At 44.2% G+C, this 26,060-nt stretch overlaps 1 protein-coding gene and 1 pseudogene across 2 annotated transcripts; one reads left to right on the top strand and one right to left on the bottom strand.

Annotated features, from left to right (window-relative positions):
- Nucleotides 1–2,533: 2,533 nt before the first annotated feature.
- C8H8orf76 (chromosome 8 C8orf76 homolog) lies at nucleotides 2,534–25,734 on the top strand. 2 transcript variants are annotated; one of them, XM_021942606.2, is made up of 6 exons: nucleotides 2,534–2,943; nucleotides 6,485–6,580; nucleotides 8,020–8,163; nucleotides 14,238–14,695; nucleotides 19,403–19,535; nucleotides 25,406–25,734. In XM_021942606.2, exons 1-6 carry the CDS (start codon nucleotides 2,827–2,829, stop codon nucleotides 25,598–25,600), a joined length of 1,143 nt encoding a protein of 380 aa, XP_021798298.2. In that variant the 5' UTR covers nucleotides 2,534–2,826; the 3' UTR covers nucleotides 25,601–25,734. The 2 variants fall into 2 exon arrangements, with proteins under 2 accessions (XP_021798298.2, XP_031525589.1); XM_031669729.1 differs by lacking the exon at nucleotides 25,406–25,734 and adding an exon at nucleotides 19,617–19,840 and having other exon boundaries at nucleotides 2,781–2,943.
- Nucleotides 8,669–9,244, bottom strand: LOC103887091 (annotated as a pseudogene).
- Nucleotides 25,735–26,060: the final 326 nt, after the last annotated feature.

Here is a 26,060-nt window from a genome sequence, read left to right as displayed (position 1 = left end):
CACAATTTTAGATACTTGCAGAATTCTAGTTTCCTAACACTGCCTAACACTTGGCATTTCCTTAGTGTATGAGGTGGATTTAACAGTTATAGAGCATATAATGCCCTTCTATTTTATTGGTTTACTTTTTTAAAATGACATTACCCTAGCGCCTCTGTATCAAATGAGGCAGAGGTGTGTAACTTGGGGTCCCAGACCCCGGGTCCTCAGTAGTGATAGGAGTCTTTGAAGTGTTTTCATTATTGCCTGAGGTCCGATGCTAATCATATTTTACCTTTCTTCAGGCTTCCCAGGGCCCTAATAGCTGCTGCTTTGCTTTCAAGTGGAATTCTAATGTACAGTGAGGCAATGCTGGTAGACTTAGGCTGGGTAGAAGTTTGGATTGGCTGTTATATAGGATCTGGATTCTATTTTTTAAAGGAAAAATAAAATAATTATTAGTTAATAAATGCAGTTTTATACAGAAATCCTCCACAACTTTCAGGGAGAAACTGAAAGGGTCATTAGTGGTAAAAAGGCTGGAAACACTCGAGCCCAGGAATCCTGAGTCTAAAGGGCAAAGAACTACCTTTTATCCGTAAGCACCCTAACACTTCCTGTTTCAGCAGAAATATGTGGTTTTTTTTGTTTTTTCTTTTTATTTGAGACGGAGTTTCGCTCTGGTTGCCCAGGCTGGAGTGCAATGGTGTGATCTCAGCTCACCGCAATCTCCACCCGCCGAGTTCAAGGGATTCTCCTGCCTCAGCCTCTGAAGTAGCTGGGATTACAGGAATGCGCCACCACACCCTGCTAATTTTGTATTTTTAGTAGAGAAGGGGTTTCTCCATGTTTGCTAGGCTGGTCTCGAACTCCCGACCTCAAGTGATCTGCCGCCCTCAGCCTCCCAAAGTGCTAGGATTACAGGCGTGAGCCACCACTCCCGGCCAGAAAAATGTTTTAAACGGATCTTGATGAATTAATTCATCAGTAGCTAATACCTGGAGGCTATTCAGGTGGAGCCTCCCACCCCAGGCTGCTGGATAAATGAGCTGGTTCTAGATTTTGGCAATAATTAGCAGCGAGATGGATTCTGACACCTAGGGGAGTGGATTAGGTGAGTTTGTGGAGGAAAAAGTTGGGTTGAAGAAAGAAGGATGAACCTGGTCAACATGAAGGAACCCCTCTCTACTGAAAATACAAAAAATTAGCTGGGTGTGGTGGCCCGCGGGAGGCTGAGGTGGGAGGATGGCTTGAGCCCAGGAGGTTGAGGATGTAGTGAGTCGAAATCGCGCTTCTGCACTCTGGCCTGGGTGACAGAATGAGGCCCTGTCTCAGAAATAAACAAACAAATAAAATTTTAAAAAAGAACTCTGAAAGACAAATAGTGTAAGAGAAACTGGTGAGAGTGAAGAGGAATAGGAAAAAAATAGGGAAAACCTGTATGTTTATTACCTACTGTGTAATATGGCACAATATTGTGCTGTACGATACTGGCCAATATTTTGTCAACAATCTCTGCTTTCTAGAGTCAAAAGTATAAGAATTGTAGTAAATTGTAGTAAATGTTAGTCTTAGAATTTTGAGATTTGGTGTTCTCCAGGGTCGAATGAATGCTCCCTGATCTAGCCTCCCACGGTATATTTCTGTGTTTTTTCTTTCATAAATGCATGAATGACTCCGGTCTTTTGTTATTGGTGGTAGTGTCTCTTGCCTGGAAGCACGGAGAGTACGAACTCATTTCTGTATTTCCCAACTTTCAGCCACGTAATGACTGAAACTTAACAAGTTACTTAACCTCTCCAAACTCCAATATCTTCAAAATAGGATTTGCAAAATGGGAATCACTGTGGCTTTCACAAGGTGGTCGTTAGCCGAAAAGAGAAAATGTGCTTAACACAGTGCCAGGAATGCACAGTGGTTAAAAATTGGTACTTGCACCGGGCGCAGTGGCTCACTCCTGTAATCCCAGCACTTTGGGAGGACGAGGTGGGCGGATCGCTTTAGATCAGGAGTTCAAGACCAGCCTGGGCAACGTAATGAAACCCAGTCTCCACAAAAAATACAAAAGTTAGCCAGGCGTGGTGGCACGCACCTGTAGCCTCAGCTACTTAGGGGACTGAGGCGGGATGATCGGTTTAGCCCGGGAGTTCGAGGCTGCAGTGAGCCATGATCTCGCCATTGCACTCCAACCTGGGTGACAGAGTGAGACCCTGTCTCAAAGTTGTTTTATTTTATTTTATTTTTTTATTTTGAGACGGAGTTTCACTCTTGTTGCCCAAGCTGGAGTGCAATGATGCGACCTCGGCTCACCGCAATCTCCGCCTCCCGGATTCAAGCGATTCTCTTGCCTCAGCCTCCCAAGTGGCTGGAATTACAGGCACGCGCCACCATGCCCGGCTACTTTTTGTATTTTCAGTAGAGACTGGGTTACTCCATGTTGGTCAGGCTGGTCTCGAACTCCCGACCTCAGGTGATCCGCCCACCTTGGCCTCCCAAAGTGCTGGGATTACAGGCGTGAACCACCGCGCCCGGCCTTTTATTTTAATTTTTAAAAAGGTACCTGCGAGTTTTAAACAGCTACTCTGGGGCCAGCGTGCTTTTTGAGGCGTGCCGGTAAGGATCGTTCTGTCCATCTCCTGACAAGAAGTCAAAACCTCCGTCCTGGGGTTCGGTCAGTTAGTGGGTCAGATAATCATCTCAGCTCAACCACTACTCCCAGCCAGCAGCGGCCACATCCCCGCGTCGCCCTCGAAGACTACAAGTCCCAGCCTGCCGCGCTCTGGGCCGTGGAAGCCCCGCCTTTTCCGGCGGGCCCCGCCTCCTCGTTGCCCCGGCCGCGGGCGCGCGATGGATACCGGGTGCTGGTTGTTCGGCGGCGAGTTCGAGGACTCTGTGTTCGAGGAGAGGCCGAAGCGGCGGTCAGGACCGCCTGCGTCCTACTGCGCCAAGCTCTGCGAGCCGCAGGTGAGAAGCTGGGGCCTCTTTGACTCATCCCGCACCCCAGGCCTCGCCCTCCGGGGGTCCCCGGCCCGTCCGCCCGCGCGAACGCAAACCTTGGCCAGCTCCAGCGCCCACCGCCTCCCCCGCCGTCCCTCACCCTACACGGGGAAGCGGACTTCCCAGGCCCCATTCCGGGTCCATGGGCGAGAATCCCCGCGTTGTCAGCAGCTTGACTCCCAACTGGCATTTGGCCGGCCTGGCTGTTGCCGGCTGGACTCACGCCCCGGCCCTGAAATCTCCGGTACCTCCCATTTGCCTTCACTACTCCTACAGCCGGGCGGTCAGGCCCCCCAAAACGGTGACGTCCGGCATACCCACTCGCTCCTCCCTCTTCAGCGAGCTCCCCCTCCCCGTACCAACCCCGCGCTGTTATATTCGTTTTTCAAGGCACATCTTAAATGTCACCTCCTCCAGAAAGTCTTTTCCGATTTCGTCTTCCAGCCAAATATTTTTCTTTGGCTCCCTTCCCTCTATTTAGCTTCTACTTAAAGCACTTGTCAGTATTCTCATGCAGTCCTGAGACCCGGAGTGCTAAATGATCGCACCAGCATGGGTTCTTGATGCCCTTGGCAGTGCCTAACCGTTTTTATTCATAATAGGGACTCCGAGAATATTTTTGAATTAGTACAGTATTACTTCCTATTCTTTCATGAGTGTAAATAGCTCATCAGTCAAAACTAATGTTTATGGAAAATACGGAAGTGTTCCGGGCACAGTGGTGAGTTCCTTCGCATATATTGTCTCATTCGTTCCTCACAATTGTACTGACAAGATGCCAGGCCCTCGATAATTACCGAATTATGTTTTTGGTTATTTCGGTTACATTTTCTCCTTATCACATAACGATCTTTCAAAGTTACCTTCAGCCCTGGATCACCTGGACTCAAAACAGGGAATGGGCTTGGAAACCACGTGGCAGAACATTAAAAAACTGGTTATGAGATAGGACTCTTGAATTCCAATATTGGCTTTACCACTTGCCTTGAAGGTGTCAGCTCCTTATTTGTCCCTTCAGAAAAATAATACATGCTGCCTCACAGAGTTATTGTGAGAGTGAAATGAGACGATGTATATGAAAATACTTTTGTCAGGTCTGATGTGCTGTACAGGTGCATAGAATTTAACACAAATTCTAAAGTCAAGTGATTTTTTTCTTTTTTTTTTCTTTTTTTTTTTTTTTTTTGAGGTGGAGTTTGTTGCCCAGGCTGGAGTGCAATGGCGCGATCTTGGCTCACCGCAGCCTCCGCCTCCCGGGTTCAAGCGATTCTCCTGCCTCAGCCTCGGAACTAGCTGGGATTACAGACGTATGCCACCATGCTGGCCTAATTTTGTATTTTTAGTAGAGACAGGGTTTCTCTACTGTTGTTAGCCAGGCTGGTCTTGAACTCCTAACCTCAAGTGATCTGCCCGCCTTGGCCTCCCAGAGTGCTGGGATTATAGGTGTAAGCCACTGCCTTTCCGTATATTATTTATTCAATAGTCAAACAATCTCAGTCTCACTTTCCTTTTTATCCATAGGATTTAAATCAGTAGAAAAGCAAATAAAGGCCGGGCGCGGTGGCTCAAGCCTGTAATCCCAGCACTTTGGGAGGCCGAGACGGGCGGATCACGAGGTCAGGAGATCGAGACCATCCTGGCTAACACGGTGAAACCCCGTCTCTACTAAAAAATACAAAAAACTAGCCGGGCGAGGTGGCGGGTGCCTGTAGTCCCAGCTACTAGGGAGGCTGAGGCAGGAGAATGGTGTAAACCCGGGAGGCGGAGCTTGCAGTGAGCTGAGATCTGGCCACTGCACTCCAACCTGGGTGACAGAGCGAGACTCCGTCTCAAAAAAAAAAAAAAAAGAAAAGCAAATAAAGTATCCCAGATGGGCATTTCCTCAGACTTCTCTCCTACAGGTTTTTGGTATTTCGTTGCATTGGAGCCTCCGTCTAGCCTTAATTTCTGTCTCCTTTGCTGAAATTCTAGTTTTTTGCCATTATGACATTTTCATAGTTGCACCATATCTATAATTCTTCTTTCCTATGTCCTTTCAGTAAAGAATTGTCAATCCCTATTCCAGTCACACTAAAATGTCTCTACAAGAGAGCATGTCTCGTTTTAAAGAACCAGTGTGGCCTGGATGCGGTGGCTCACACACTCTGGAAGGCCAAGGTGGGCTGAGGCAGGAGGATCACTTGTGCTCACGAGTTCGAGACCAACCTGGCCAACATGGTGAAACCCTATCTCTACAAAAAAATACAAAAATTAACTGGGTGTGGTGGCACGCACCTGTAATACCAGCTACTTGGGAGGCCCAGGCATGAGAATTGCTTGAACCCAGGAAGTAGAAGTTGAACTGAGATCGTACCACTGCACTCCAGCCTGGGCAACAGGGTGAGACTCTCTCAAAAAAATAAAGACATAAATAAAGTAAAGAACTAGTGTGAACTATGCTAGATAAATGTAGGTTCCCAGGCACCACAGCCCTATGTATTGAAAATGCTGTAGATAAAATCATACAGTTGTGTGCTGCTTTTCTAGAGAGGTATCATATTATTGTTGCACTTATTACCTGTGATAATTTTTTTTTTACTTATTAAATATATTTTTAGTTGAGACAGGGTCTCACTCTGTTGCCCTGGCTGGAGTGCTGTGACCTGAACACAGCTTATCATAGTCTCCGAGTCCCAGACTCCCAAGCAGTTCTCCCACCTCAGCCTCCCAAGTAACCACATCCCACATCCAGCTCCTTCTTTTTTTTTTTTTTTTTTTTTTTTGTAGAAATGAGGTCTCCCTCTGTTGCCCAGGCTGGTCTTAGACTCCTGGGCTCAAGCAATCCTCCCACCTCAGCTTCCTGAGCAGCTGGGACTACAGGTGCATGCCACCATGCCCAGCTAATTTTTTTGAGACAGTCTTGCCTCCTGTCGCCTAAGCTGGGTGCAGGGATGATCTCTGCTCACTGCAGAATCCCTCCTCCACCTCCCCGGGGTTCAAGCACTGGGCTCCTCAGCCTCCCAAGTAGCTGGGATTACAAGTGCATGCCACCACTTAGCCACTTTTGTATTTGCAGTAGAGACAGGGTTTTGCCATGTCCACGCTGGTCTTGAACTCCTGGGTTTAAGCTATCCACCAGCCTTGCCCTCCGAAAGCGCTAGGATTATAGGTGTGAGCCACTGTGCCTGACCTGCCCAGCTAATTTTTAAATATTTTGTAGACATAGGGTCTTTCTCTCGCTATGTTGCCCAGACTGGTGTCAGACTCCTGGCATCAAGCAGCCTATCCACCTGGGCCTCCCAAAGTGCTAGGATTGCAGGTGTAAGCCACTGCACCTGAGCAGCTTGTGATCATTTTAATAAAAATGGAGCCATAATTAAAATGTTCGTTCTTTGTCAGTGTGTTTCTCCTGCGTCTCATCTTGAAGAAGTCTTTGAGGTTTAATCAATTATATTATGGGAAATTGCTTCTGATATGAGGTGGAAAAGCATAGCTTCACTCTCTAATAGACTGTTTTCATGATTTCAAGTGGTTTTATGAAGAAACAGAAAGCAGTGATGATGTTGAAGTGCTGACTCTCAAGAAATTCAAAGGAGACCTGGCCTACAGACGACAAGAGTATCAGGTAGAATTCCACATACAGAAGATGGCAGTGCTGGCCGGGCACGGTGGCTCACGCCTGTAATCCCAGCACTTTGGGAGGCCGAGACGGGTGGATCATGAGGTCAGGAGATCGAGACCATCCTGGCTAACACGGTGAAACCCCGTCTCTACTAAAAAGTACAAAAAACTAGCCGGGCGAGGTGGCGGGCGCCTGTAGTCCCAGCTACTCGGGAGGCTGAGGCAGGAGAATGGCGTAAACCCGGGAGGCGGAGCTTGCAGTGAGCTGAGATCTGGCCACTGCACCCCAGCCTGGGCGACAGAGCAAGACTCCGTCTCAAAAAAAAAAAAAGATGGCGGTACTTGACGTGGGCTCTTGTTTTATCGATTATGGCATATGCAAATAACAGTGTGCCAAGTTAGTGTGGTGTTTATGAAGATGAATTTAACCTTTTGTGATGTGTGTTTGTAATCTGAGGTGCCCAAGTTTCTGTCCTTTTCTGCTTGGCTCTGTATGATTTGTTTGTTTCCTGTAACTCCAACAAAAGGATCTATTTGGGGTCCTTGTAGGTTTATTCCCCAAGGTTTTGTATCTCCTCATTACTTAGGACCCTCTAGCACAGATATTTCACTGTGCCACAGGAGCAAATCACCCCAAGATGTGTAGGAAAAAGGAAGAACTAACAACTAGATGTTAGATTGCGTTACACATGTATCTCATTTCATCTTCATGAGAATCCTGTTTTTATTTTGCTCATGAAGAGGTTATAAAGTAAGTTAGTGGCAAAACCAGAATTCAAAGCCTGGTATATTTGGTCTCAGAATATTCTTTCTACTATGTCATGATTCTTTCCATAGTAGTAGTGATTATTTTCTCTAGCCATTCCTTCTCTACCTTTTAGGAAAGTAGGATTGACTAGATGTATTAGTCCATTTTCATTCTACTGTGAAGAAATACCCAAGAGTAGATAATTTATTTAAAAAAAAAAAAAAAAAAAAAAAAGAGGTTTAATGCACTCACAGTTCCACATGGCTGAGGAGGCCTCACAATCATGGCAGAAGGTGAAGGAGGAGCAAAGTCATGTCTTACATGGCAGCAGGCAAAGAGAGCATGTGCAGGGGAACTGCCTTTCATAAAACCATCAGATATCTTGAGACTTACTAACTACCATGAGAAGAGCATGGGAAAAACCCACCCCATGATTCAGTTACCTCCCACCAGGTCCCTCCCATGACATGCGGGGGTTATGGGAGCTGCAATTTAAGATGAGATTTGGGTGGGGACACAGCCAAACCATATCACTAGAATGCTGAAATCTTCTTTAATTCATTTAAATATTCATTTAATTCATTGATCAGTTATAACATTACTTTCCACCTACGAAAAAAATCACCCCTATTCTGAATCCTTTTTTCTGTTGTGTTTTCCTCCTTTCATTCCTTTATTTAACAAATAATTTCCAGAAAGCACTGCAGGAGTATTCCAGTATCTCTGAAAAATTGTCACCAACCAATTTTGCCATGAAAAGGGATGTCCAGGAAGGTCAGGCTCGGTGTCTGGCTCACCTGGGTAGGCATATGGAAGCGCTGGAGATTGCTGCAAACTTGGTGAGTGATTTTATTGCTGATTTTCACACATATTTCTATAAGGGTGGTCGAATGGTGTATTTTTTGAAAAAACAAACTTCTTGCTAGTAGCAAAATCTATGGGTTTGGATAAGCAGAAGAAAATTGTCAGGGGTGTGAGAATTTTATTATGATGACCAACTTAGAACCTAGGCATAATCATTTTCTTGTAATACTTTTCTTGTGTCATTCTCAAAATTCTTTATTGCCTGAAAATCTCCTTTGCAGAGGTTTTTCTCTTGTTAGGAGTAACATTCAGTGTGGAAGGACTATGAGTGATCTGTTTTCTTCATTAGATTGTTTTTAGACTTTGTTCTCCAAAATTTCTACAATGAACATATATTTTTCTAAGCACAAAAAAGGTCCCCCTCACAAAAATGACTAAATACTCATACCAAGCCACACTTAATAGTCCTTTTTATTTTTAAGTGAAATTTGCAGAATTTTTTTTTCTTTTTTCTTTTCCCCAGTCAACAAAAGGGACACTTTATTGAGGCCCCAGGGCTATGGGGCCTGGGCAGGAGGCTGCTGTTTGGGGGAAAGAAGAGCCTTCTTTGGCCTTCTTCTTGGGGCACAGGTTGTTGGTTTGGCCGCCCTTCTTGTGGCAGTTGACAGCACAGCGGGGTGCAGGCGGGCACAGCACTTGCGGCAGATCATGTTGTTGCGGTTGTATTTCTGGGCGAACTGGCAGAGGGAAGGCTCAGTAATGCCACCTTGCAGGCGCAGCACCATGTGCAGAGTGGACTCTTTCTGGATGTTGTAGTCTGAGAGAGTGCAGCCATCCTCCAGCTGTTTGCCCGCAAGTATCAGATGCTGCTGGTCAGGTGGGATGCCCTCCTTGTCTTGAATTTTGGCGTTGACATTCTCAGTGGTGTCACTGGGCTTGATCTCAAAGGTCTTGCCTGTGAGGGTCTTCACAAAGGTCTGCATCTCTGCGTCTGGAGCTTGGCAGCCTCACTGAAGAAAGAGAGCGAATTTTCTTTCTTTCTTTTTTATTGATTTTTTTGAGGCAGAGCCTCACTCTGTTGCCCAGGCTGGAGTGCAGTGGCGCGATCTTGGCTCACCACAACCTCCGCCTCCTGATTAAGGCAATTCTCCTGCCTCAGCCTCCTGAGTAGCTGGGATTACAGGCACCCGCCACCACGCCTAGCTAATTTTTGTATTTTTAGTAGAGAAGGGGTTTCACCATGTTAGGCTGGTCTCGAACTCCTGACCTTGTAATCCGCCCGCCTCAGCCTCCCAAAGTGCTGGGATTATAGGTGTGAGCCACTGCACTCGGCATTTTTTTTTCTTTAAAAAAAGTTTTATTGCCTTTTTCCACACATTCTGAAGCGGAATTTTTTTTTTAAGGGATAAAGAAAGGCCGTGCTTTCCAATTCTAGATTCTATTGCTTTTGTTTCTAGGTTAAGGCATTATTTGTATTGATTTTTGTGTAAATTTTATATGGGAATTAGTCTAAATGGACTAGTTTTCTTCCTCGGAGGGAATTAAGGAGACACTATGGCACTGATTTTGAACTCTGTGGATGTACCGCCCAGCGATCAACCTAACATATGCACACAATTGAGCTGACATCTGCCGTCTCATTAACTAAGAGAAATCCCTAACCTTTGCTTGCTTAGGGCTTCACAGCATAGGACCTCCGCCTCTTGCAAGGAAACTTTGGCAGTAATTGTTCTAAGAACAAGGGAAACAGCTGTGTTTTGTTGTTTCTTTTCTGTTCTCTACTAATTGGGGGTTAATGCTTAAGCTGAAAGATACATCACTTGTTAAGGAAGCATTTGCATGAGCAGTTAACTTGATGGGATTTAATTGTGTTCATTTCTAGTCTCCCCAGTCTGCAAATTAACAGTGCTCTTGGCCTTTCTGGTGCCTCTCTCTAGCCTTCATTACTGTCCTCCTCTCTCCGCTTTCTTGCACGTCACTGTTGTGCTTCCTCCTCTTTGCCTTGATCGTTGAAGGTAGTGGCAGCTGGATTTGTGGCAGGGGTTGAGTCATCTCTGGTTCCTTCTAGCTTAGGGAGTCTGTTTTGGTGGCTCAGAGAAGGATCTGTTGCCAATCAGCCGATGCCAGGTCTCTGGTGCTGGAGATGGTTACTAGGCAGGAGAAACACCAGTCAGAGAATCCTGGACTTTCAGAACTGTGCATCAGGTGTCCCAGCAATCCAGTTGGCAGGACTGTCGGGTGGAAAGTGGGCTCATGGGGTTCGCCCCTTTCTGTGGGCTTTGCACATGATCTCAGTGGACCCTGCCTGTCTGCATGGCATTCTCATTTCCTGGTAAGCTGTGTTTTGTGTTGTTTTTTTTTTTTAATTTCTTCTCTACGTGAGGACCCTTGCCTTTTGTTATTAGCTCTGACCCATATCTGTTTTTTGTGACAGTAGTTACTGTCTTTTCACATTCTGTAGGGGACCTGTCACAGTATGTAACATTGAACAAAATAGACAGTCCCAAGGTGCCCATCAAGATACAAACATTTTCTGTTCACAATTTCTGCTGAAATTCATTCACCTCTTTTCATGATTTTTGGATAAGATTTATAATAGGACTTATTTCTTAAATAATTAGAACATTTTCTTATAGTGGTTGGTATGCTTACGTGGTAACTGTGGTAAGAAAATGGCTTTCTGGTAGTAAATGACTCCTTTTCATTTATCCACTCAGCACTCAACAAATATTTCAGTCCTGTTTTCCTGGTTCTGGGTTCGATGCTAAGGAGACAAACAATACATCGCGTACATGCAGTGCTCATGTAGTGTCTGGTGGGTTTACCAGCGCACGTATATATATCAGCTCTTTTTTTCCTTTCTGAGATGGAGTCTTGCTCTGTTGCCCAGGCTGGAGTGCAGTGGTGCGATCTTGGCTCACTGCAGCCTCCGCCTCCTAGGTTCAAGCAGTTCTCCTGTCTCAGGCTCCCAAGTAGCTGGGATTACAGGCATGTGTCACCACGCCCAGATAATTTTTTTTGGTTGTTTTTTTAGATGGAGTCTCCCACTGTCAGCCAGGCTGGAGTGCAATGACGTGATCTCGGCTCACTGCAACCTCCGCCTCCTGGGTTCAAGCGATTCTCCTGTCTCAGCCTCCCAAGTAGCTGGGATTACAGGTGCCCACTACCATGCCTGGCTAATTTTTTTTTTATTTTAGTAGAGACGGGGTTTCACCATATTGCCCAGGCTGGTCTTGAAGTCCTGAACTCAGGCAGTCCACCCGCCTCAGCCTCCCAAAGTACTAGGATTATAGGCATGAGCCACTGTGCCCGGCCTTTTTTGTGTTTTTAATAGAGATGGAGTTTCACTATGTTGGCCAGGCTGGTCTCAAACTCCTGACCTCAAGTGATCTGCCCACCTCAACTTCCCAAAGTGCTAGGATTACAGGCGTGAGCCACCTTGCCTGGCCATATCACCTCTTCTTAAGTACCTTTTATTCCTTGACTTTTAGTATAACTGACTGTAGCTCTCCTGCTTACCAGCCATATTATGCCAGGCAAGTTATCTAACCTCTCTGTGACCCAGTTGCCTTATCTATAACATAAGGAAAATTATTGAATCTACTTTAAAGAATTGTCAGGAGGATTAAATGAGGAAAACACTTAGAATAGTGCCTGGCACTGGGTAAGCACTCAGTAAATGTTAACTGTCATCATCATGTTATTGTTACAGGAGTTGCAGTATTCTGGAAAAATCACTCAAACTCATTTAAATATATGTATGTATGTATATGTGTATGTGTATGTGTGTGTATATATATATATTATTATTGTTATTATTATTTTTTTGAGACGGAGTCTCACTCTGTCGCCCAGGCTGGAGTGCAGTGGCGCAATCTCAGCTCACTGCAGGCTCCGCCTCCCGGGTTCATGCCATTCTCCTGCCTCAGCCTCCCAAGTAGCTGGGACTACAGGTGCCCGCCACCACACCTGGCTAATTTTTTGTATTTTTAGTAGAGACGGGGTTTCACCGTGTTAGCCAGGATGGTCTCGATCTCCTGACCTCGTGATCCGCCCGCCTCAGCCTCCCAAAGTGCTGGGATTACAGGCGTGAGCCACCGTGCCCAGCCTAAATATAATTTAATTTTAAGAAAGGAGTTTACTAATCCAGCTCTCAAAACCATACCATTGACAGGGCACAGTGGCTCACGCCTGTATTCCCAGCACTTTGGGAGGCTGAGGTGGGCAGAGGTCCAGAGGTCAAGACCAGCCTGGCCAACATGGTAAAACCCCATCCCTAATGACAATTTTTAAAAACTCGCTGGGTCTGGTGGTGGGCGCCTGTAGTCCCAGCTACTTGGGAGGCTGAGGTGGGAGGACTGCTTGAACCTGGGAGGCGGAGGTTGCGGTGAGTCAAGATCACGCCACTGCACTCCAGCCTGGGCGAAAGAACAAGACTCCATCTCAGACAGACAAACAAACAAAACCCTGTCATCAGAGTCATAGTTTGTGAGTAACAGCCTCCACCTTAACATACGCTTGCTTTCTCAATATCAAAATGTTTTTGAGGCTGGGCACAGTGGTTTGTGCCTATAACCCCAGCACTTTCGGAGACTGAGGCGGATGGATCACTTGAGGTCGGGAGTTCGAGACCAGCCTGGCCAACATGGCAAAACTCCATCTCTACTTTATGCAAAAATTAGCCGGTGTGGTGGCAGCTGCCCGTCATCCCAGCTACTCCAGAGACTGAGGCAGGAGAATTGCTTGAACCGGGGAGGAAGAGGTTGCAGTGAGCCGAGATCACACCACTGCACTGCAGCCTGGGCGATGAGAGCGAAACTCTGTCTCAAAAAAAAAAAAAAAAGGTTTCTGAACAATATAAAGCCCTATAGACTGATTACAGAAGAAGGGTAGCATTTGTTACAGATGTAGTCTATACATGTTGTTTTCCTTATAAATAAAACACATGATTTGACTTTAGAAAAGTCATTACTCAAACGTGATTTAACATCTGTGATGGCCGAGGAGCTGTGCTCTGTACTAGGAATTTACATTGAACAAAAGCTCTTATGGAGCTAAATGGTCTGTTGGGAAGGACAGATGCTGAACAGTAGTAACAATAAAACGGGATGTGTTCTGTCTTTGGGAAGGTACAGTGTCACCACGTCAGTTGTATGGGGCTTTATCTCCTATCTCTTCACTCAGTGTGGGAATATTTAGAGCTGCCCACAGGCCTTCACTTGCTGGTGTATAGTTTCTGGGGCCGTACACCAGGTAGTTTTGCTCCTGTTTCATGCTCAGTGTGGTTCTGAGGGAGCCTGATCTGGACGCTCGCAGGCCAGGCTTTCCTTAGACCTCACATCAACTTGAAGGTAATTTGAGTCTGCCATCTGCTCTCTGCAAACTTTAACTTACAAAAAGCAGACCTGTCTTTACTAACCCAGAGGACATTTGCCATATGGCAGGTTAGGCAAGAGATGGTGGCTCTGGTTAAGGAGATTTGAAAAGGATTTTCTGATCAGAAGGAAACTAAGCAACCCCTTTTGGCCAAAAATAATTGACCTTGGTAATGGTTACCAGGGAAGGCATTTGGATTCAATTAGAATGCGTCATGAAGCATAGAGAGCTTCAGGGCTATCCTGTTTAAAATGTCTAAGCCAAATAAAATTTGGAAGTGGAGTTTGTTCAAATCCTCAAGGAAATTACCATTTGAATTTTTAGAAAGCCTTGAATATTACAGTGGAATCATTAGGCAAGGATCTAAGAAAATTGGCTGGGTCTTTCAGATATCTGGCTGAAGACAGTAAAGATTATAATAAAAATTGGACATAAATGGATATTTATGTTTTTGATGCCAAACTTCTGGCAGGCCACCATCATATGAATTGTTAAGTTATTATGACATTAGGATGTTTGAGAATGGCTGGCGACTGTTTCTCTAGATAGCATGTATCTCTCTAGGTTTATGGTTTCAAACATGAGGTGTATTGAAATATATTTAGGTCACTCGTATAGCTACTGAAAGATACTTCTGATTTATAACATATACAACTTGGGTTTTTAGGCATTCTCATTTTATATGGAAAATGCTTGGAAGTTTAAACTTTTTAACCTTTTTTTTTCTCCTTAGGAAAATAAAGCAACCAACACAGACCATTTAACCACGGTACTCTACCTCCAGCTTGCTATTTTTTCAAGTCTGCAGAACTTGGAGAAAACAATTTTCTGCCTGCAGAAACTGATTTCTTTGCATCCTTTTAATCCTTGGAACTGGGGCAGATTGGCCGAGGCTTACCTGAATCTGGGGCCAGCTCTTTCAGCAGCACTTGCGTCATCTCAGAAACAGCAGAGTTTCACCTCAAGTGACAAAACTATCAAATCCTCCTTTCCACACGCAGGAAAAGACTGTCTTTTGAGTTTTCCTGAAACCTTGCCTGAGAGCTCTTTATTTCCTGTGGAAGCAAATAGCAGTAATAGCCAGAAAAATGAGAAAGCTATTACAAATATCCAAAACTGTATGGCAGAAAAGAGAGAAACAGTGTTGACAGAGACTCAGCTGAAAGCATGTGCCTCTTTTATACGAACCAGGTAAGCTGAGAGTCGCTTAAGCAACGCTTGGCAATGAGCTCGGAGTAAAGGCTTTATTTTCTAATTTTAAGCTTCAAAAAGTTCCAGGCTAGACGTTTGGTATATATTTTTGAATTTTTCCTATGGTTGTGTTGAACGTTTGTCATTCTAATACGTAATACTTGGAAACAAAACTACATTTGTTTAAGAATACAACCTATGGTGGCTGGGTGTGGTAGCACATGCCTGTAATCCCAGCATTTTGGGAGGCTGAGGCAGGTGGATCATTTGAGCTCAGGAATTTGAGACCAGCCTGAGCAACATGGTGAAATCCCATTTCTACAAAAAAATTTTTTTAAAAAGTTAACTATGTGGGCTAGGCGCAGTGGCTCACGACTGTAATCCCAGCACTTTGGGAGGGCAAGGTGGGCAGATCACAAGGTCAGGAGATCGAGACCAGCCTGGCCAACATGGTGAAACTCTGTCTCTACTAAAATACAAAAAATTAGCTGGGTGTGGTGGCGTGTGCCTGTAATCCCAGCTACTCAGGAGGCTGAGGCAGGGGAATCGCTGAACCCTCGAGGCGGAGGTTGCAGTGAACTGAGATTGCACCACTGCATTCCAACCTGGCGAAAGGGCAAGACTCTGTCTCAAAAAAAAAAAAAAAAAGTAACCAGGCATGGTGGTGCGTGCCTGTAGTCCTAGTTACTCGGGAGGCTGAGATGGAAAGATTGCTTGAGCCTGGGAGGCCAAGGCTGCAGTGAGCTGAGATCACACCACAGCACTCCAGCCTGGGCAACAGAGTGAGACTCTGTCTCAGAAACAAAAAGCAATATAACCTGTGTCATTGCCCAAGATGGAATGTTAAGATTAGAAAACATTAAAAATTAGGAAAATAAAAATGTATAAAACACTGAAAAAGGGAGAGGAGATATTTTAAAGAAGGAATTTTCTGTTTATATGTTCCACAGAAATCTAAAGAAGAAAATCAGCTCTTGTGTTTGCATTGCTGATAATGGGAGTAGATGATGCTTAATTCATTCTCTAGAGAATTCCCATGGTTTGTGCCTAGGGTTACCAAGTACTTTTCATCCTTAAAGTATAAGAGTTTGAGGGAAGGGTGGGGAGAATACACTTGACCAGTTCTATAAATGATGAGAGAAGAAGCAGATTCTCTCATGTTTCAAATGGTACCAAAGAATGTACAGATTTTTCAACTCAGGAGGATTCAAGAAGTATTAATAGGCTTACTGAGAAGTGGTATCTATTTGGCAAATTTTATTTTATTATTATTTTTTTGAGATGGAGTTTTGCTCTTATTGCCCAGGCTGGAGTGCGGTGGCGCGATCTCAGCTCACTGCAACCTCTGTCTCCAGGTTCAAGCAGCTCTCCTGCCTCAGCCTCCTGAGTAGCTGGGATTACAGCTGTGTACCACCACACCTGGCTAATTTTTGTATTTTTAGTAGAGACGGGGTTTCACTGTGTTGGCCAGGCTGGTCTCGAACTCCTGACCTCAGGTGATCCACCTGCCTCGGCTTCCCAAAGTGCTGGGATTACAGGAGTGAATCACCGTTTCCAACCCTATTTGGCAAATTTTAAAATGTATTCAGTGGATGCTTGTTTAGCATTGACCGTGTAACTAATTCAGAGGCACATTGAATGACAACTGTGTGCCAGATATGTGCTTGGTGCCAGGATCACAAAGATCATTTAAAAAGCAGTCTCTTTCCTTATGCCACTCACTGACTTAAGGAAATGGTATGTCTAGCCAGTAGCTGCCAACACGGGTGCTAAATAGTGTATCAGTGCTGTGAGCAGAATTCTGGGGGGACCAATGTCAGGGAGCTCTTGGCGTGGCCAAAAGAAGGAAGCCTTTACAGAGGGGTGATGCCTCTGCTGAATGAGCCCGGTAGGAACCCTTGTCAGTGGACCACTGAGTGCTAGATGCTGTGTATACATTATTTCATTTTAATCCTCATGACTCTGGGGTACCTATTGGGATCCCACTTGATGGACCAGGAAACTATTAAAATCATTCCCAAAGTAGTGCAGCTGTGAAGTGCAGGGCCAGGATTTGGAGCTGGTCTCCGATTCCCGACCCTGTATTCTTCCAGCTTATCTTGCTCGCTCCGCGTTAATATTCCCCATGTGGAAAGAGGCGTGCTAGGTAGGTAAAAAGAAAGCAAGCACCACCCGGAGGGGCAGAGGATCCGTTCTAGAACAGGTTTGTCACATTGTCTGAGGTAAGAGCAGTACTAGTGGTAAGGGCTCGAGGTAGGCTGTGGCCACAGTGCCAGGGTGGCAGAGGAAGTAGGAAGTAGGACTTTGGCGTCAGAACTGGTTTTGAAGAACTTAGTAAATTGCTGATGCTAAGTGGATGAGCCTGGACTCTTGCCAGCGGTCTGACCTTGCACACATTCCTTAAACTCTGCTCTCTAGTTGCTTAATCTTGACAGATGGAGAAATGGGGAAAATGCCTGCTTCCTGGGGTTGTAGAATTAAAGTATTTAAAGTACTTATTGTCCTGCATTGTATGTAGTAGGTGCTTGGTAAACATTAGATTGGTACTTTTATTTTTGTTGTTTTTATTGTTAGCACAAGATGTTCGATGTCACAAGGGTTTGGTCCTTGTGCTGAAGGCCTGAAGAGTATTTGCACTTTTTAAATATAGGAGCATGTGATAAGACCTGTGTGTGTGTGTGTGTGTGTGTGTGTGTGTTTGGTATTTTTTTTTTTTTTGAGACGGGAGTTTCACTCGTTGCCCAGGCTGGAGTACAGTGGCGCGATCTCGGCTCACCGCAACCTCTGCCTCTTGGGTTCAGGTGATTCTCCTGCCTCAGCCTCCCAAGTAGCTGGGATTACAGGCATGCACCACCACGCCCGGCTAATTTTGTGTTTTTAGTGGAGATGGGATTTCTCCACATTGGTCAGGCTGGTCTCAAACTCCTGATCTCAGGTGATCCGCCGGCCTCGGCCTCCCAAAGTGCTGGGATTACATGTGTGAGCCACCGCGCCTGGCCAAAACCTGTGATTTAGAGAGCTCTGGTGACTGTGATGCTGGATTAGAAGGAGGAGCTAAGGACTAGAGGTTGTGGACTAATTAGTGGAAGATGATGAGGGCCTGACCTAGGCTGGTGCAGTGGTAATAAAAAAAAGAAATGGATATCACTGCATGATAGAATAGACAGGACGTGGTGACCAGCGGAGTGTGTGGGAAGGATGAGGGTGGGAGAATGGAAGAGTCTCTGCAGTCTCTCGTGGATGCACAGGTGGATGGCGGTGCCTTTCGCTGAGATAGGACACCTGGGAAGATGAGCAGAGCCGAACTAGGGTGGAAGGCAATGATTTTAGGCTTGAAGTACCGAGACTCAGGTGCCTGGAGGATATCCAGAGGGCAGAAAGCAAGTTACATCAAAGGGATCACAAAGGTGAATGCTTCCCGAGGCCGGGTAGGTGATGTCAGCGGGTCAGACTGAAGCAGACAGATGATCATTTCACCTGTGAGTCAGGTCAGGCTCCTTTCTGAAACGCCCCGGTGGCTTCCCATTGCACTTACATCAGTTCCACGTTTCTTGCCACGGCCTGCAAGGTCTGATTTGAATTGGCCCTGCCTTTTTTTCCCCACCTCATTTCCTACACATTTTTCTCTCTGACTGTGTTCCAGCCACAGTGATCTTAATGATTTTCAAGCATGTCAAGTTTGTTCCTGTGTCAGAGCCCCCTTCTCCCTGGCCAAGCCCTCGCCCCCAAATGTTCTCCCACTGGTTCCTCGTCAGGTAGCTCGTAGCTTGCCTGGTATCTCAGGAAAGCCTTCCTGCCTACACCGGCGCATCTGAAGAGGACACTGTGTCCACCCTGTCTTGGGTTTTTTGCCTAGCACTTGTCACTACCTGAAATGCTTGTGTGCTGTCTCCCTCCTTCCATTCCATGAGGCCTCAAATGTGTTTTGCTCATCAATATCTTTCAATGCCTAGCATAGTGTCGGGCACGTTCTGCAGTATGGAGAGCCGAGTGCTTCTGGGCATTGCAGTAGGTACCAGTGAGAAAATGGGGAAGATCTGCATATTATTTATTAAAAAAAAAACAAAAAACAAAAAAAACAGAAGGAGCCAAATGAGGAAGACAGGAGGAAGTTAAATGAGAGAGGAGACCAGCTATGTCATGACGGGGAAGTCAGTGGTAAGGTATCGCAGAGTGGTTGTCAGAGGGTCATCAAAGATTTGGCCCTGCTTGGGGTAATTGAAGTGTGCTAGCGAATCTAATTAGTCCTTGCGGTCAAGTTGCTGTGGGGTCAGCGAGATGGAAGGGTCACAGAACACTGACTTCAAAGGAGCAAATCCGGAGGGCCTGTGTGAGAGGAGTCTGATTGGGAGGCTCGTTCCTTTCACTCCAAATTACTCATCCTTTCAATCCCTTGACTTCCACAGGAGGCTCTTTTGAGGCCGGAAGCTCTTTTCACGTGTTGCCCTCTAAAGATTTCTTTGAGCAGTTTTAGTCTTTATCTTTTAGAAAAGATGAATCTCCAATGTAAAGTTGGGCAATTGATTCCGAGTCGGAAGCTTTAGGGATTGAAATGATAGTTCTAGTGAGGGTGGGTACCTGCTTTTTAACCTGGTGGGACTCGCAGCCGACTCAATACCTGGGCTCTCTGAACGTTTCCTCACGGCTTTCCTTTATCTGGAAGCGCTGGGACTTTTCGCCACGCATTGGGACTTTTCGGTTTTTCAGGCTTCTGCTTCAGTTTACCCAACCTCAGCAAACATCGTTTGCTTTGGAGAGGAACTTAAGGACTCAGCAGGAAATTGAAGATAAAATGAAAGGGTTCAGCTTCAAAGAAGACACTTTGCTGTTGATAGCTGAGGTGAGTGTATCCCTCGGGTTTATGTGAAACGAGGCATCATAGATATTTTCCCTGGTTCTGATAGCATTTTTTAAAAAGCAGGGCGAAAACTCATCTACTGAAGGACTTGTCTCCCTCCTTTGTGTGCCTTTTGATCACTCAGCAATCACCAAGGCGGCCTCTTGATCGGCATTCCCCTGCAGTGTGTGGGACGGCAGGGGCTGTGTTTCATGCACTTGTCAGCGCTTGTTAGCACCTGCCTGTCTGAACATCATCAATGCCCAATAATTGTTTCAGTGCTGAATAAACGAATGAATGAATGCTTACATTTGTGCAGCAGTTCTATTTTTTTTCCTCCATTCATCATAACAGCTTGTGAAGATGAGTAGAGCTAGAACTGAGGCTCAGAGAGCTTGTGACTTTCCTTCTGGTCAGATTTTCAGAGGCAGAGCAGGTCTGGAGCTTGTGTTTGCCAGCTGCAAGTCCATTTTATCTCTGCTCCACCCTGTTACTACTTTGATGGTTGCATAGAAATTCAAAGGTCAGTTTTTTTAAACTAACATTTAAACCTTCCTTGGCTTTTTTTTTTTTTGAGTCAGAGTCTTGCTCTGTCACCCAGGCTGGAATGCAGTGGCACGATCCCAGCTCACTGCAACCTGTACCTCTTGGGTTCAAGTGATTCTCATGTCTCAGCCTCCCAAGTAGCTGGGGTCACAGGTGTGCGCCACCATGCCCTGCTAATTTTTGTATTTTTAGTAGAGACAGGGTTCACCATGTTGGCCAGACCGTCTTGAACTCCTGGCCTCAAGCAGTCTACCCACCTCAGCCTCCCAAAGTGCTGGGATTATAGGCCTGGGCCACCATGCCACATCTCTTCCTTTTACTTCTGAGAGGCTATGCTAATCTGTTTTTCTCCTGTGTTTCTTAACGTTCCTCTTCCTCTTGGGACTCAGCTGGTTTCTTCTGTAGCTTAAGTAATGGCATACTAAGGATTCCCTTGGCCTCTCTGTTTTCTACTTTTCTCTCACAGAAATCATCACCACACCCCTAGGTTCCATTGTCACCTCTGGGTTGATTACTCTCCAGTCTTTATCTCTAGTCTCATCTCTGGGACATGTGTCTCACGTCAGATTAATTGCCTATAGGTGGTTAACTTGGGATAATTATTGATTACTCTTCTGTCACTTCAAGTGCAAAATGTCTAAAATGGAACTACTCATCAAAACACTTCCTGTAATCCCATCACTTTGGGAGGCCAAGGTGGGTGGATCACTTGGTCAACATGGTGAAACCCCATCTCTACTAAAAATACAAAAAACTAGCCAGGCGTGGTGGCAGGCACCTGTAATCCCAGCTACTCAGGAGGCTGAGGTGGAAGAAGGAAGAATCGCTTGAACCCGGGAGGTGGAGGTTGCAGTGAACTGAGATTGTGCCACTGCACTACAGCCTGGGCAACAGAAGGAGACTCCGCCTCAAAAAACAAAACACAAGAAAAACACTTCTGGTCAGTCTTTTACTTCCCCCAAGTTCTACATCCTCCAGGAAGCTTTTCTGGAATACTCTGTTCTGTTGTAATTTCTCCTTCCTCTGAGCTCAGATAGTGATTACTTGAATAGATAGCTCTTTGGCCCCTAAAAAGACATGAGAATGTGTCTTATGTTTTCATCTAGGTGTTAGGTTCCTTATATGTAATAGTATGTTTTGAGCATCTTTGTATTCTTCACCATGCTCGATAAATCTGTTGGTTGGGTGGAAGAGTAGTTTCCTATGTGGACAATGCATGTGATATACCAGTGGAGCTTTTTAAAAAGATAGAAAATGTCTGGGCCCTCGTTAGGATTGTAATTAGGATTATAATGTACATTTTGTTTTGTGCTTGTTTTTATTTTTTTAAAGATAAGGTCTCATTCTGTCACTCAGGCTGGGCTGCAGTGCATAATCTTAGCTCACTGCAGCCTGAAATTCCTGGGCTCAAGTGGTCCTATCACCTCAGCCTCCCAAGTTCATAGGATTACAGGCACCCACCACCATGTCCAGCTAGTTTTAAAATTTTTTGTAGAGGCAGGGTCTCACTATGTTGCCCAGTCTGGTCCCAAACTCCTGGCCTCAAATGATCATCCCACCTTGGCCTCCCTAAGTGCTAGAATTACAGGTGTGAGCCACCATGCGGCCTTTATTTTGTGCATTTAATTTTAGTTGACTTGTGATAACATAACCCCATATCCTTAAATTTTCTTTGATCATATGCTTTTTTTTTTTCCTGTTTATAATTCTTGTATTTGAATTAGGATCCAAACAAGGTCTAAATATTGTATGTGGTGCTTTTGTCTCATATGTGTTTTTTATTCTATAACAACTGCTCTTCTCCCTCTTTTTTACTCTGATAAAATACGTAACTTAAATTTGCCATCTTAATCATTTTTAAATGTACAATTCAATGGAATGAAGTACATATACAGTGTTGTGCCACTTTGACCACTATTTCCAAAAATTTTCATCACCCCAAACAAACTCTACCCATTAAGCAATAACTCCCTATTCCCTTCTCTCTCTACCTGCTAGAACCTCTAATCTACTATTTTGCTCTATGAATTTATCTATTCTAGATATTTCAAATAAGTGGAATCATACCATATGTGTCCTTTTGTATCTGCTTTATTTCACTTAGCATAATGTTTTCAAGGTTTATCCATATTATAGCATTTATCAAAACTTCATACCTTCTTATGGCTAAATAATATTCATATGTATGTACATATCTCATTTTATTTATCCACTCATCTGTTGATGGATACTTCAGTTGTTTCTACCTTTTGGATATTGTGAATAATGCTGCTGTGAACATTAGCATATAAGTATGTTTGAGTCTCTGTTTTTTGTTTGTTTGTTTTGTTTGAGACGGAGTCTTGCTCTGTCACCCAGGCAGGAGTGCAGTGGCACTATCTCGGCTCACTGCAGCCTCCGCTTCCCAGGTTCAAGCAATTCTCCTATCTCAACCTTCCAAGTAGCTGGGGCTACAGGCGTGTGCCACCATGCCCAGCTAACTTTTATATTTTTAGTAGAGACAGGCTTTCACCATATTGGCCAGGCTGGTCTCGAACTCCTGATCTCAAGTGGTCTGCCTGCCTCGGCCTCCCAAAGTGCTGGGATTACAGGCGTGAGCCACTGCACCCAGCTAAGTCTCTGTTTTTAATTATTTTGGGTATATACCTAGGAAGGTAATTACTGGGTCATATATTAGCTTTAACTTTTTTAGGAACTGCCAAACTGTACATTTTATTTTCTATTTTGTGATATTTACCTAACATTGTGACGTGGGTATGACCCTATATCCTAAATATTATATTTGAGTACATAATTTTTAATGACTGGATAGTAGTCAGTTTTTGGACAAACTATAATTTACTTAGTTCCCTGTGTTGAACATTTAACAAATACTCAGTACCTATTTTAATAAATCCTTGCAAGAAAATTAATGTGTGCATTTGTACCTTTTGGAACAGATTATTATAAATAGAATCACTGGATTTAAATATATGAGTATTTTAAAGACGTAAAGCACATTTCCAAATTGTCATTTCCAAAAAGCACCTTTCCAAATTCTCATTTAGAAAGGTTAGTTCAATTTATGTATCCTCCAGCAATATGTGAAAGCACTGTTTTTTCTACGCTGATCCTGACTATTAGATTGGACCATGTGAAAACAATCATTTTGGCCTCTTAAATCAGCTATTTTGCATAATTCAACTTAATATTACTTTAAAAATTGGTAGCTTGGTAGGTAAAAAATGTAATATTTTTAGCATTAATGTTTATTTATTTACTATTAAATTGAACAATTCTTTCATATGTTTATCAACCATTTGTATCATGTCAAATGCCTAGTCTTGCTTTTGCTTCATTATTCTTTCTGTTTTTCGTAGCAATTTTAAGAGTTCTCTCTATATTACACTTAAGTATCTTTCTATATGTTCCTATATTTTCTGAAGTTTATGATTCTTTTTTGGCATATGGAAGTTTAAAATGTTTATGTGGCTGACTGTTTTGGCAGATTTTTGGACACCTGTAAATATTGTGCCTGCCTATCCCTCTTTGGGAAATAGTGTGTTTGGGTCTTACTGTTATTCATTTATCTTTTTTTATTTTTAAGAAAGGCATTTTTGGTGTTTTATCCCAGATTTTAAAATACTACATTTCATTGAATCTAGAAAATCATCAGTTGTAAGACATATCATTTGATGTGTCACTAAAAGAAAAATAAGATGTCAGCCGGGCGCGGTGGCTCACACCTGTAATCCCAACACTTTGGGAGGCCGAAGCCGGTGGATCACGAGGTCAGGAGATCAAGACCATCTTGGCTAACACAGTGAAATCCCGTCTCTACTAAAAATACAAAAATTAACCAGGCCTGGTGGCGCATGCCTGTAATCCCAGCTACTCGGGAGGCTGAGGCAGAACAGCTTGAACCCAGGAGGCAGAGGTTGCAGTGAGCCAAGATCGCGCCACTGCACTCCAGCCTGGGCGACAGAGCGAGACTGTCTCAAAAAAAAAAAAAAAGAAAAAGAAGATGCCATTTACAGTATCACATAAAGCCTCACTCTAGTGGTTATCAAATACATTTTTTTTTTTTGTTTTGGAGGTGGGGTCTCACTCTATCTCCCAGGCTGAAGTACAGTGGCATGTACTCCAGCCTGGAGTGACAGAGCGAGACTCTGACTCAAAAAAAATGATAATAATAATTTTTTTTTTGGTAGGGACGGGGATCTTGCTCTGTTGCCCTGGCCGCCCTCTCTAACTCCTGGCCTTTAGCGACCATCCTGCCCTCGGCCTTCCGAAGTGTTGGGGTACAGGTGTGAACCACCACACCTGGCTCAGCTACATCTTGATTTTAGAGATGTTAAAATACAAAAACAAAAAGGTATCTTAGAACTGGTGACATACCAGGCTTTAGTAAATACTGACTGTTGCCTAGTGAAGCTTGGCTCTCATTGGCAATTTCCTCAAACAATATGTAACCTTTGAAGATTTAAACCCAGTCCTCAAAACCATTCTTTGAGCTTGCTTCTTAATTCATTATAGTTTGAGTTTTCATGAACACATTCCATATCCGAGTTTGCAGGAACCTTGGAGATTATCTAATGCAAATCTATGTGGAACTTAAATTCCCTCCACAACATCCCTGCTCCATGGCTACCTACGTAAGCTTTCATGCCAGATAGTATGAAATGTTTTGGAACTTAATTTTAGTTCATTGTCATTACCCAAGGTCAGACTGCTTACTTAGTGGGTTCAGGTACAAGCTTTCTACAACCTAACTTGTGATGTCTTCTCAAAGAAACTAACCCAGAATCTTGGGACATGACCCTGTGTTCATCTGGGCCTGATTCTGACCAGTAGGGGGCAGTATTGTACCTTCATTGGTAACGGGCTCCTTAAATCCCTAAGATTGCTTTGGTTATAGAGGGATTAGAGTCCTTTTGGGTCAGGAAAAGGTGGGCCCAGCTACATGGCACAGTTGCATTCTCACCAACAGAATATGCTCTTTGAAACAAAGAGGGTAACTCAGTACTCCTGGTAAGCCAAATAATACTGCTGCCACAGCAGTACCGAAGTGATTCTTTCACTTGGGGAGAATGAGAGTAGAAATATGGGATATTTTACTTGTCCTTGGATAACTACTTCTGAGATCAGATGAGATTGGGCACATTCAGGGTGGTATGGCGGTAGACAGATAACTGCTTCCGAACAAACATCTTTTCAATGGGTTGGGAATGTCCCCTGGCTGCTATTTTCTGCCTTTGAGTGAAAGCCTTTACAGTTGATAACTAGCATTCCATGTCTGCTGCCTCGTATTGGAACAGTTTTCTTTTTTCCCCCCCCTCCTGTTACAGGTTATGGGAGAAGATATCCCAGAAAAAATAAAAGATGAAGTTCACGCAGAGGTGAAGTGTGTTGGCTCCGTAGCCCTGACTGCCTTGGTGACTGCATCCTCAGAAGAATTTGAAGACAAGTGGTTCAGAAAGATCAAAGACCATTTCTGTCCATTTGAAAATCAGTTCCATACAGAGATACAAATCTTAGCTTAGTGGGTTATAAAAAACAAAACCACAAACATCTTGTACTGTATTAGTTGTCCTTGTTTACTTCAGACAGGATCCATTGCTAATCATGGAGTATAAATGATTATTTATGTTTTATAAAACTGGCTTCTGTCTCAAATAATTTCTACTGCATTCAGTTTATGTTTTGTTTTCTTTTTGGATTTTTCCTATCCCATTATAAGTACTGTATCTTAGGCCTACTACCCCTTTAGAAGGTAATCTGTTGGGGAAGTGTATCAAGGAGGCTTTTAGATTTGTGGTCTTTTAAAAACAGTTACTATATTATAGCCAGCACCATAAGAATCCACGTTGTTTAGGTAAATTCATTGGGAATGACCAAGAATGTTGAGATGTGAAACTAAGCTATTTCTAAGAAGGGTGTACCAAGCGCTGTGAAGGGTTGGAGATCTTACCCTGTGAAGCGTCTGAGATCTTACCCTACTTG

The sequence above is a fragment of the Papio anubis genome, chromosome 8 (genome assembly GCF_008728515.1).
Source record: "Papio anubis isolate 15944 chromosome 8, Panubis1.0, whole genome shotgun sequence".
Taxonomy (NCBI): Eukaryota; Metazoa; Chordata; class Mammalia; order Primates; family Cercopithecidae; genus Papio; species Papio anubis.
Note: the sequence above shows the minus strand (reverse complement) of the source record. Positions and strands in the feature narration are given on the sequence as shown.

Coding starts and splice junctions, on each gene's coding strand:
- C8H8orf76 (XM_021942606.2), top strand. CDS start 2,827: ATGGATACCGGGTGCTGGTTGTTCGGCGGCGAGTTCGAGGACTCTGTG. Junction 2,944..6,484: donor CCAAGCTCTGCGAGCCGCAG/GTGAGAAGCTGG, acceptor CATGATTTCAAG/TGGTTTTATGAAGAAACAGA. Junction 14,696..19,402: donor GCCTCTTTTATACGAACCAG/GTAAGCTGAGAG, acceptor TCGGTTTTTCAG/GCTTCTGCTTCAGTTTACCC.